Here is a 13,176-nt window from a genome sequence, read left to right as displayed (position 1 = left end):
CTGAGAGACTGTGCCACTATGTTTTCACATATTGTCAGACAATGATTCACACGGTCTTTCTTGGTGGCTGAGAGTTCTTTCTTTCTAAAAGGAAAAAAAAAAGAGTAAAGGAAGTTTGCATGTGTTGTGTTATCCGCTCCATCTATTTCTACAAGGCATTCATTCATTCAGTAGTGCTTCTTGACTCCTAGAAGTAAACCACCCATTCCTGCTGGGGGCAGGGTGGCTCTGAGGTCAGGGAAGGGGGGATGAACCTAACCCAGGGTTCCCTACAGGACAGGGCTCCATAGAAAAGTCAAGGGGTGTTACTACCACACCTGCTTTCTCTACTTTAGAGAGAAGGAGAAACTGCAGTGCAAACAGCGCTCACCCAAGATCACATGGATGGACGGAGTGTGCAATTCAATGAAACACAAGGATGTCAATACAATACATACCAAGCTGCTGCCACTTCTCAAAGTCTTATTTACTGACTACAGTCAGCATACCACACAGACCTCACACTCTTAGGTGTAAAATAACGTTCAGACAATGGCTAACTGCTTCTATATCCCCAAACGGCTAGAAACAAGCCCCCTGCCCAGACACTTCTCAAAAGCCTCCTAGTAAGACTTCTCAGCCCAAAAAAAAGGAGATAAACAGCCTGGTCAAGAAGATCAGACAAAAGGTGCTTGCTTTCCACCCAAACCTATGACTTGAGATGTCTCTGAGGTAGGCACCACAGAAATAAGGTAGAGAGGGTCAATCCAAAGAGGAAGCCAAAAAATAACTCAGGCTTGATAACTACATCCAAAAAGAATCTGAGTGTTAGCAGGTCACCAGTACATGGTACTAACTAGAAACACCTAAACCAGAAGACTACTAAGTTTTGGAGGGAATTCTAGTACCAAAGTAATTTAAAAACTAACCAACAAACACCTCTATTTAATCCCTAATGCAACCTCAGTTTCCAACAAGTACACCTGAAGGAACAGGCTCTTACAATTATGCAAATCCACGAAAGACACACCCTCCAAAAGGCACTACAGATGTGGCCAGGGAAGAAAATGGACAAGGAAGAGTCTCCAAAGGGGAAAGTCAGGGTCCAAAATGAAGGACAGACAGAGCCTGAATGAGAAGACAAGCCCAAGGCATGCGGAGAGGGGCTTCCCGATGACTGGTCAGTAAGAGTCCATCACCACGTGGACTGGTGACTGTGTGTCTCCCACTGGTCTCTTTCCTAAAAGAGACTCTTACTGATAAGCTATGTTGCGGACTGCTAGTCCCCCACCAAAATGCCAGCCTTCCCTTCTCGGACACACGCCTCCTGGTTAGAAGCTCCACAGCCTAGCTTCCCTGCAGTCGGGGATAGACAGGTGACTTAGTTCTCACAGATGAAATGGGAACAGAAGTAGCAGGTGGAGCTTCTGCCTTGCTGGCTCGCCCTGGGCATCCCCCTTTTAGTTCCCTCCGACTGGAACAAACATTCCTAACACCCAGTTTTTGATTATACAGATAAAGACAACAAGAAGGCTGCAGAGCAACAGGATGGAAGGAGCCTGAGTCCCAAGTGACCACAAGAGGCAGAGGCCCCTCACCACCCACCCTCATGAGTCACTCACTTCAAAAACACTGTGATGGAAACAACCCAAATGTCCCAGTGGATGGATAAATGACGCAGCCCAATGACGGAACACTGCTTGGCAGTAAAAAGCAGCAAACCACTGATTCACACAAGGATGAATCTCAACGTATCAGCTTCAAGATACGTAAGTATAATTCCATTTATGCCACGTTCTGGAAGACACAAAACCAGGGGAACATAAGGTGATCAGTAATTTCCAGGGGCCTGGCGGAGGAGCGGGGAGTTGACAGCAAAGAGGTCCGAGGCAGGGGGAATCTTTAGGAGGTGATGGCACTGTTCTAAATCTTGATTGTGGCAGTAGTTACACAGCTTTATGCAACTGTCAAAATTCACTGATCTGTACATTAAAAAGGGTACATTTTACTATATATATGTATGTGTGTGTGTATAAATAAAATACCTCAATTTAAAGAAGAAAGCGCCATGAGAATTTAAATGCTCTCTTCTTTGAGCCACCACATTAAAGTCTCTATTACAGCAGCTCAGAGGTTACCTAGTTTAAGACAGCCATCAAGAAAATTAAAGAACACTGACCACTCCAAGCACGTTAGGAAGCAAACTAGCTCCCTTATCCACTACTCTTTTCCAAAGTGAGAATCTGTCAAAGGCCTTAAGTGAACTGAATTCATACACCCAGGCTCCTAGCTATATAGGTAGTGGCCCCTCCCTGGGTAGCCTCTTACCGTGAGGTCTAAAATGATTCCTACGGGGATGGTAATCAGAAAAAGGTCGACAAACACTAAACTGAGTGGACTTCACTACTTAACGATGGTCAGAATAGAAAAGTGAGAAATACAAATGTGAGCTTCAAAAAGAACCTTGTCTCCCTCCTCACGTGTGGGACAAACCACAAGGACACAGGTAACAATAAACAATACAGCTCTCTGCACCTGCCGCCTGGTTTCCTTAAGACCTACTGTGCTGTTCCCCCAAGCCAGAACTTGAGCAAAAGTTTATGAAACTAGCAGAAAGTCCAAGAGAAAATATCAGTCTCACCCACCAAAATAAAAATACATTCTTCTGTTGTCTGTCTGGGTCTAGCTCCTCCTCCGAGCTCCTTGTGAGGAAAGCCTGCCTTATTCACCCGGGACCCTGCCCTAGGCCCGGCCGTCAGCCAGCACCCCCATCACACTCTTTGGTAGTAACTGTCCCTGCAATTTCCTCCCCAGGGATGACAGACTCACTAAGAGCAAAGGTCATATCGTGTCTCTCACTGGCACTCAGCACAGCACCTACACTGGAGAAGGTGTTTCAGACAGACAACAAAGGAATGGATAAGTAAGCTTTTGCTGTAGGAGGGTAGGTTACATACACGTTAAAACTGACTCAAAAGTTCTTAAGTCAGTCTTACAAACAGGATTCAGAAGATAAATGATTATTGCTTTAAACTTGAGTTTGCATAACCAAGAGATGGAAAGAAAAGTAGAAACAGCAAAGCTTAAAAAAGAGAGAAACTGTAGGGCAACCCCACAGGCTTGAGTTCAAGCACTTTGTGGAGTCCGAGCTGCAGCCCTCAGCCCCTCTGGCTGTGACCAAGACGTCAACCACGACACGTCTGATGACCCTGACTTTCACGACTTCACTGCCAGAAAGAGGGCAGCACACGTTCTATCATGGTCCGTTACAAAGAAAGCACATGTTTTAAGTTTCTCTTCCTGACTCATCCACAATCATTTTCCAGCAATCCAAACACTTTTGAGGGGGGAAAAAAAAATCTACCGTGGTATATTTAAATTTTCATCTTTCCACACTCGATAGATAGCCCTAAAGTCATACGATTCTTCAGACAGACAGTCAAAGTCTTCAGTGGTTACTAGTCATGCTATTAAAATTTAAACAGTAATTACTAAGTACCTATTTTGGGTGAGGAGCATAAAAACAAACCACCTGACTGCTACCAAAATACTTATCCTGTAAAATCTTCTCTTTTATCACACTGAAGAATACCCACATTTTAAAGTGTGAGAATCAGACTCTACCCTCAGACACCCCAACAAAGAGGCATTAACCAAAAATATCAGAAAACGAAAAAAACAGCCCTTCCAACACTACCCACTGAAAGATGTCAGGGCAGCAATGTAGCCCAAAAGGAACGAACACCCCCACCCAGTACAAACACCAACCCGGCTTAAGCAGGCCCAGCATAGTCTGGCCTCAGGCTACTTCCCTCCGGCAGGAAGCCTGCGTGGGAACTCTGGCCACTGGAAATAACCCAGTCGTTTTGGTCATGCACCTTCAAACTCAGTTCTTGTACATGCCATGGTCCCTGCTTCAAATACCTCCTTCCCGTCTTATTTTGTCCAATAAACCAACTTGGAAGTTTAAGAAAACTACAACTATTTCATTCCCCCATGGAATTTAATTAGGCTGATGAACTAAGTTGTCAAACTGACTTGTTCTACAAGAAGAGTAAGTATGGAAATTAAGGTGAAAACGGAACCGCCTTGCTCTAGGCAGGAACTGGATGAGCAGGGTGAGAGCTGGATAAACAAGGTAAGAACAGTCCTGATCCTTCAGCTGCTTTTGTAAACGTGCTTATTTTAACTCCAGCTTCAAAGTGAAAACAAACCACAGTCAGCCCCCCCCAACTGTGTAATGAAGCGATCTGTACACAAACACGCATCTGTAAGCAGGAGGAACATATAAAAATCAAGGACTCTACAGGCATACTACAAACACGTTAAAACGATCATCAAAGAACTAATTCTGAAAATGGGAATTCAAACCCTCTCGTCAAAATTCTTATTTTTAGAATTATGTATGAAAAATTTGATTCCAGGTTGAGGGTGTGCAAGGGAGGGCCTTGAGTACTCCAGGAATTGAAAACGATCACCTATCGTGCACTTGTCTTGCTAGTTGTGGTCACAGGTACTGTCACATACACATTTTCGAGTCGGTGCCTACACACCCCACACGATGAGTAAAACTGAGGTCTAGAGGCTGCTCCGCCTGCAGGAGCAGGGCAGTAAATGGCCGGGCAGACATCCAGGTCTTCTGATTCCTCATCAGCTGCTCTCTAACTTTCACCAAGTACTATACTAATGAGAGTGTTCCTAGAAGATTAGGACTCTTTTGGATCTTTTTTTTTTTAAAGAAGGAATGGAACACCAAAGTCATTTTGGAATTATGTTTCATACATAATTTTAAAATAAAAGTACTGCTTAAGGGAATTCCCTGGCGGTCCAATGGTTAGGACTCAAGACTTTCACTGCCAAGGGCACAGGTTCAATCCCTGGTCAGGGAACTAAGATTCCACAAGCCGCTCGACACGGCCGAAAAGAAAAAGTACTGTTTGATTAGGGGAAGCAAGGCCTACGATTTCCCCACCACACAGTCTATATCACAGAAAAGGGCTGTGAAAGCCTTTCTTACTAGTAATTTAACTGAGTACTGTAACAATTACTAACAGAAGAAGGTGCAATTCAAAATGCGATCTATGCTAAGTGAAAAAGGTCTGACACAAAAGGCCCCATGTGTACGATTCCGTTCACAAGAAACGTCCAGAACAGGCAAATCCATAGAGACAGAAATAGATGAATGGTTGCCAGGGGCTGGGGGAGGGAAAATGGGGACTGACTGCTAATGGAGAGGGGCTTTCTTTTTGGGGTGATGAAATGTTCCAGAAATTAGACAGCAGTGATGGTTGCAGAACCTTGTGAATATATTACAAACCACTAAGTTGTACATTTTAAAATGGTGAATTTTATGATATGTAAATCATAATCTCAATTTTTAAAAAAATCCGTCTGCAAATCCCAGCAGCTCTTCCTCCCCAGAGGAAGGCATGTGACCACTCCTCGCCACCAGCACTGTTGCTCCCAGCCCGGCACAAGCTGCCGGCACCTCCAGCTTTGACTACTTCAACAGCCTCCCCACTGATTTGATGACTTCAATCAGATTTGATTACTTTAATAGCCTCTTTCATTCCTGCTCCCTGTCCACCAGGGTGGCCTTCTTTGTTAATTAAAGTTTTTAATGAGGGGTACTTCCCTGGTGGTCCAGTGGGTAAGACTCCACACTCCCAATGCAGGGGGCCCAGGTTCGATCCCTGGTCAGGGAACCAGATCCCGAATGCGTGCCACAACTATGAAGCCTGCATGCCGCAACTAAAGATCTCACAGGCTGCAACTAAGATCTGGCACAGCCAAAAATAAATAAATTTTTAAAAATCTTTCTTAAAAAAAAGTTTTTAATGAGGTAATTGTAGATTCACATGTAACTGTAAGAAATATCAATAAAAGAAATACAGTGTGTACTTCACTCAGTTTCCCCCACTACTAACATTCTGCAAAACAATCACAGCCAGAACAGTGATACAATCCACTGATCTTTAGATGTCCAGTTTTACTTTTACTCATCTGTGCGGATGTGTGCATTTAGTTCTACACAATGTCATCAGATGTGTAAGTTTGTGTATCCACCACCAGAGTCAAGATATGGAACACTTCCGTCACCATGAGGATCCCTTGAGCTGCCCTTTGAGAACCACACCCACCTCCCTTGGCCCTCCACTCTGTACCTCCACCCACCCCTAACCGGGCAACCACTCATCTACTCTCCACTCCTAGAACTATGTCATTTCAAAAATGTTACATAAGTAGAATCAGCCCGTATATAACCTTTGGGGATTGCCTGTTTTCACTAGCATGATTTCCTCAAGATTCATCTTAGTTGTTGCATGTATTATCAGGAGTTTGTTCCTTTTTAGTGCTGAGTAGTTTAACCATTCACCTGTTGAAGGACATCTAAGCTGATTCTAGTTTTTGGCTATTATGAATAAAGTTGCTACAAACATTTATGTACAGGTTTTTATGTGAACATAAGTTTTCACTTCTCCGGGATAAACACCCAAGAGTGCAACTGCCGGGTCATATAGTAACTGTATGTTCAGTTCTACAAGACACTGCTTGTTTTCCAGAGTAGCTGTCCATTTCATAGTCCCATCAGCGATGACTAAGTGACCCAGTTGCTTCCAAGCCAGCATCTGGTGTTGGCTTAGCATCGTAAGCTGTATCACTTGTTTGACTACACAAGTAAGCATCTGGTCAGAGTACAATCCAAAGTCCTTATACTGGGGTACAGGCCCTAAACGGCTCCCCCTCATCTCCTCTTTCTGGTCTCCTTACTACTCCTGCAACATGGAAAGCACTCCCGCTCATCTGTTCCCTCTACCTCAACCTCACCTCCTCCAGATACCCACCCCCCTCCCCCTGCTCCAGCATCACCTTCTCAGTGCACTTCGCACCCTAAGCACCACCACAAAGCTCCTCTCCCCCTTATTCTGTTTTGTCTTTCTCCATAGTCTTTAACACCACTGGCCTTGTTCACTGCTGTAACCCAAGGGCCCAGAACAGGCCCTGGCACACAACAGGCACCCAGTTGAAAGGAATCCTTCCAGGTCATCTAGTCCAGTCCCCACTTAAGTGCCCATTCCCAGTAGCTGGGAGCTCTTAATGCCACCACAGCTTACGTGTCAGTGTTACACCTACTTTACAGCTACACAAATGCTCCATGGCCCTAGGACAGAGAAATGATACTGCCTCAGCTACACCTGGACAGATGTAAGCAACATAAGTCTTCCCTCCCAAATGCTGATGGAATTTTATATTATATATTATTTTATATTATATTATATTATATCAACAGAAAAGTAGGTCCTGATCATCGACAGTGGAGTTCTCAAGCTTTAACGTGCACATAAATTGCTCACAAACCTGGTTAAAATGCAGACTCTTGATTCAGTAGGTCTAAGGTAGGGCAGAGATTCTGTACTTCTTATAAGCTCCCAAGTGATACCAAATTGCTGGCCCTGAGACCACACTCTGAGCAGCGAGGACCTATGGCATATCTCGTCTCTAACACATATTCTAGCACCCAAACTGATTCAAGCTAACACAACTTGTACTGTGTAAATTTTTCCTTCTTGCTGTCTGAATAAGACTTCCATTCCAAGGTAGTTTACTGAGTGATTGGCTCACTTGCAGGGACCAGAGGTAATGGGGGTGGGGCCTCTGAAGGAGGAGAGAATAGGAAAGCCAGGACACTGTAAGACCTTTGCCTTTACATCTCCGTAAGTCCTCTTTTAAAAAGAAATTCTACAGTATTATATAGCAGTTAATAAGAATGATAGGTACTGCTATGAAACAATGTCTTTGGTACACTAAGTGAAATAATATAGTGTGAGCTCATTCATGCAAAAAAAAAAAAAAAAAGGACTTGTATATGCATTAAAAAATCAGAGAAAACGGGCTTCCCTGGTGGTGCAGTGGTTGAGAGTCCGCCTGCCGATGCAGGGGACACAGGTTCGTGCCCCGGTCCGGGAAGATCCCACATGCCGCGGTGCGGCTGGGCCCGTGAGCCATGGCCGCTGAGCCTGTGCGTCCGGAGCCTGTGCTCCGCAACGGGAGAGACCACAACAGTGAGAGGCCTGCGAACCGCCAAAAAAAAAAAAAGAAAAATCAGAGAAAACAAAAGAAACTTAACAATTGTTATTTTTAGGGAATGAGACTAGGACAGCCAGGGAGGAAGACTTTGCTTTCCACCTTCTGTGCTATTTGAAGACGTTGTTGCAACGTATATGTGTAATTTTTTTTAAGCTAGTTAACAGAAAGCAACCAAAAAAGAAATGCTTCCCCAAAGTGGTCCTATCATATCTAATCTAGGGGTGGACAAACTACAGCCTACCTGTTTCGGCCAGTCTAAGAAGTGTTTTTACATTTTTAAACGGTTGACACCCGCCCCCAAAAAAAATCAAAGAATAATATTTTATGACGTGAAAACTATACAAATTTCAACGTCCTTAATAAAATGTTATTGGAACAGAGGCTCACATTCACTTACATAGTGCTTCTGGATGCTTCTTTTCTACAATGGCAGAGTTTAATGGTTGCTACAGAGATGTACCATTTACATAAAATGTTTGCCAATGTTCAAGAATCAGAAGACTTAATATTGTTAAGGTGCCAATACTCCCCAAACTGATCTACAGATTCAATGCAATACCCATCAGAGAATTCCAGCTGGCTTCTTCGTAGAAACTGACAATCAGATCTTACAATTCAAATGGAAATGCAAGGGGCCCAGAATAGCCAAAACTATCCTGAAAAGGAATAAAGTTGGAGGACTCACATTTCATGACTTGAAACTGTGATACAAAACTAATGGTAGGGACTTCCTGGTGGCGCAGTGGTTAAGAATCCGCCTGCCAATGCAGGGGACACGGGTTCGAGCCCTGGTCTGGGAAGATCCCACCTGCCGTGGAAAAACTAAGCCCGTGCGCCACAACTACTGAGCCTGCGCTCTAGAGCCCACGAGCCACAACTACTGAGCCTGTGCTCTAGAGCCCGCGAGCCACAACTACTGAGCCTGTGTGCCACAACTACTGAAGCCCGTGCACCTACAGCCCGTGCTCCGCAACAGGAGAAGCCACCGCAATGTGAAGCCCTCGCACCGCAACGAAGACCCAACGCAGCCAAAACTAAATTAATTAATCTTTTTTAAAAATTAAAAAAGAAAAACCTAATGGTAATCAAGACTGTATACGGACTTCCCTGGCGGTCCAGTGGTTAGGACTCCGCACTTCCACTGCCATGTGCCCGGGTTCAATCCCTGGTCGGGGAACTAAGATCCCACAAGCCGCCCCACAAGCCACAGGGCTCAGCCAAAAAAAAGACTGAAGAGGCAACCCAAGAAAGGGAGTATCATTTTACAAATCATGCATCTGATAAGGGTCTAGTACCCAGAATATTATGAAAACTGTCACAATTCAACAATAAAAAGACAACCCAACTTCAAAAATGGGAAAGAATGAGGATGAGGGTCTGCAAGTTAAGCATAAGAAAGAAGCTGGGTCCCTAATCACTGGTGAGCTTCCTCAAGCAGACACTGCTGTCTTATAATAAATTCCTTCCTATTTAAGTTATGGCAGCAGAGTTTTCTGTTACCTGCAGTTGAATATAACTGATAACACCAACTATGGCTAAATTATGTCATGCTTAGCAGACAGAGATGAACAAGTCCTGTTGGTTCTACCTTCAAAATTCAGTCAGTTCCCACCTTGCCACCCCTAACAACCTGACAGAATTCGCCAGCATCTCACCCGGGCACGTGGCTCGCTTCCCAGCTGGTCTCCTGCTCCTCACCATGCTGCCTTCACTCAGCTCTCAGCCAGTATTCACTGAAAAATGGAACTCAAATCCTGCCACTCCTCGGACCAAACCCTCCAAAACCTCCCACCTCACGTAGAATAAATGCCACTGTCTTTATTCCACCTTGAAGGGAGGGCCTACTGATCTATCTGGTACAGCACTCTCTCTACCTCTCTGACCTCAGCTCCTACTGAGTCTCCCTCTCGCTAATTCAACGGGCCACACCGCCGCCTCGCTATTCCTCCATCAGCGGGGTTTGGACCAGCTCCCTCTGCCTGGAACGCCCCTCCACATACCTTTATGGCAATCCCTGACTCTCTTCTGGTCTTTACTCAAAAGACACCATCTCAGTGGCCCTTCCCTGGACACCCTATCTAAAACGTCAATACCTTATGAACCCTGACATTTCCTAGACCCCGTTCCCTGCTTTGCTGCTGTTCCTCCTTTGTTTACCACCGTCCAACATACTGTGTATTTTTCTTACGTATCCTGTTTCTGGTCTATGTCCCTCACTAAAATGTAAGCTTCATGAGGGCAGAGCTTTATCTGTTCATGGCTGTAGCCCTGCACCTATTACGATACTGGCTGGCACACATTAGACATTCAGCAAATAATTAAAATCAGAGAAAAACTAGGAGGGAAGCTGAAGGAGAGTGAGAAAGTGCCAAAGGCCAATGTCAACTGCCTCATAATTGCAGTTAGGACCCTGCCAAGCTCTGGCACTCCCCTGCACGTCAGCCTTGCTGAGACTGTAGCCAGTACCGCCCGGAACCCCTGTATCCCATATGCTGAGCTGGGAGTAGGCACTCAGATCCTTCAACTGAAGCCCAAGCGTGGCTGGTGACACCATAGTTCCACAGAGAGCAAGGGCCATAAAAATAGAACAGTTACTTTCTAATTGCTTTTGGCCAATCTTACTTTGGGGCATGGATTTTTCAGCTGAAGCATCTGAACAGAAACGCCAAGATCCAAATCTGTAAGCAGTGAGTTCGTTACTCAAAATTAATGAATACTTGCTTTCTCAACAGCAAAGTACATGAAAATGTAACATTTATGCATTTTATTTAAAATAACTATAATTAAGCCCAATGCAGTTGATTTCAGAGCATGCTAAGAACCTTTCAAAGTTACTATTCTGAAGTACTTTTGTTTTTAAAAAATTTAAAATCTATCTTCATATATATAATACATAGATTATATCTGGTAGGATACACAAGGAGGAAGCTTGCCTCTGGGAATGGAGTTAGGTACTCAGGAGAAAGGAACAGGAGAGAGACATTTTAATTAACTTTTTGCAATTTTGGAATTTGTACCATGTTAATGTATTATTTATGCAAAAATGATAGACTAAATTTTAAAAATAAGTCAATCATACATTTCCTTACAATAATGAAACAAAATGTATCTACTTTGTCAAGCTGGCTTAAGAAGGAAACCTCTTTACACCCGTATTTTGAAGAAGATAAGCTAATTCAGGTTCTGTCAAATCAGCATAAGAAACAGAAAGCATATTTTCAGACTGACCAAGTGTTTGAACAAGCAGACAGGGACGGAAGTAAGGCCTTCCTTCCCACCCAGAGCCCTGCTTGGTGCTTCCCGCCTTTATACAAGATCACCCAGGGCATGGACTTCCACGACATCTAACTCCAGGAAAAGCACGACCATAAAAGTCTGGAATGGATAGTTATGGTTATAAATCACCTGCTGCAGAGAAAAGTCAAATTGTTAAAAAACAAACAAAAACCAACATTTTTCCCCTGTCAGTATCCAAACAGGTTTTTCACCTTTTAGCAGAAACCTTAATTTGTTTCCAGATTTTATTTTAACAGATAAGCCAAAATTACTCCCCAAATTCTCAGTTTCTAATGAAACCTCAGGACACAGCAAGGATCATATCAGACGCATAACGAAGAAAACATTACTAAAAACGAATCAGCCTGAAGAAGGTACGCTTCTTGGAGGGGCTGCTTCGCGAAAACTTTCCTCGTTAAACGCCATCCTGTACACACCCAGATCAGAAATAAAATGACCCGAGATGAAAGAAAGGCCCGAACTGCAGCAGAGCACACACCCTGACCTCTGCTGAACACCCAGCACACAAGACTTCAGGGAAAAGTACTCGGTTCTCTTAGACGGTGTCGTTAATGGTCTCTCTTCTTCTGTTTCAAAAACTTTCCCTGGCACAAGCAACGGAGACCCCCTGCTTCCAAACAGTAGCACATGTCAGCAACAGGAAGCGTGCGTGGGGTCCGCAGACACCACTGCTCCGGCAAAGCTGGACTGCGACACTCGTGACAGGGACATCACTCGCCCCCAGCGATTAACCTCTCCCTCGGCAACATGTCATTTGTTTCCAACTGAGGACAGGCAATAAAGGGCAGTCAACTCTTCCTAATATTTAAGCCAGTTTTATTGCTGCTCACGCGTGAACAACCACCGTCTAGTCAGTTCACCGCTTACTTGGCAATCACAGCTCATGCAAGTGCCCGCAGGCCAACCCGAGCTGAGACAAGCCGGTCTCTCCCTGAAGCTCAACATCCTGCTGCGGATCCGGAACGACACGAAATGCCCTGAGGCTGCAGCCCCGAGCCACAGGCTGCTTAAAGGGGCCCTCGCAGGAGGCTCTCCATTGGGCCGCGCGCGCTCCCCCGCCCTCCAGCCCGACGTCCCAAGGCATGATGTCACCACTGTCCCCGCATCACTCCGGCTCCAATTCCCGGAGCATCCTGCGCCCCCAGCCCTCCTCCTCTCAGACCAGGAGGAGAGGGACGGGACGCGGCCTCGGATCTGCGAAGTTCTGCTCACAACACAGCCCCGGTTCCTCCCCTAACTTCGCAGCCGGGAGAGCAGAGGACTGGGGCCGGGGCCGCCCCGGCGCCTCCGGGAGAGGCCGGCGAGGCTTCCCGCGCCTGCCGAGGGCCGGAGACCCACGCGGGGCCGGGGAACTGGGTGGGGACCACGGGGCGGCCCTGTCGCCGCGGGCCGGGGAGCTGCAGCGGGCCTGCACTCACGGTCGGTGCAGCGGCTCCTCGGCCACGGCCGGTCCGGGCGGCGGCGGCGGCGGCGGCGGGGGCGGGGGCGGCGGCGACTGCGGCTGAGGCGGCGGTTGCGCCTGCGGCGGCGGCTGAGGAGGCTGAGGCGGCGGCGGCGGCGGCGGCTGCTGCTGTTGCTGCTGCTGCTGCTGCTGGAAGGACTTGAGGGACTCGAAGGCCTTCATCAGCTTTTCCAGGGTCGCCATGGCGGCCTCCCGCCCCGCGGGAACAGCCCCCGGAACCCTCGGACCTGCTCGCGGTTCCGCTCACCAGCGCGGCAATGAATGAGGCTCGGAGGCACGGGCAGGAGCGGAACCGAAGCGCTCGGCCATCTTGGGTCCGTCCCGGCAGCCCCCGCGGCCCTGCGTCCCGC

General features: G+C 46.3%; 1 protein-coding gene across 6 annotated transcripts in view; it reads right to left on the bottom strand.

Moving 5' to 3' along the window:
• Positions 1 to 13,176, bottom strand: part of HTT (huntingtin) — a 168,339-nt gene that overhangs the window by 122,406 nt on the left and 32,757 nt on the right. For 2 of the 6 annotated variants that reach the window (XM_030876768.2, XM_030876770.2), the window contains exons 1-2: positions 12,783 to 13,168; positions 1 to 84 (exon numbers count right to left, since the gene is read on the bottom strand). In XM_030876768.2, the coding sequence (XP_030732628.1) occupies positions 1 to 84; positions 12,783 to 13,009 (311 nt within the window). In that variant the 5' untranslated portion in view covers positions 13,010 to 13,168. Of the gene's footprint in view, positions 85 to 12,231; positions 12,305 to 12,782; positions 13,171 to 13,176 lie in introns of those variants that run through there. The other 4 variants (XM_060298909.1, XM_060298907.1, XM_030876774.2 and 1 more) reach the window with 3 other exon arrangements.

The sequence above is a fragment of the Globicephala melas genome, chromosome 5, assembly GCF_963455315.2.
Source record: "Globicephala melas chromosome 5, mGloMel1.2, whole genome shotgun sequence".
Classification (NCBI taxonomy): Eukaryota; Metazoa; Chordata; class Mammalia; order Artiodactyla; family Delphinidae; genus Globicephala; species Globicephala melas.
The sequence above is the reverse complement of the archived record's forward strand: the minus strand, read 5'-3'. Positions and strand labels throughout refer to the sequence as shown.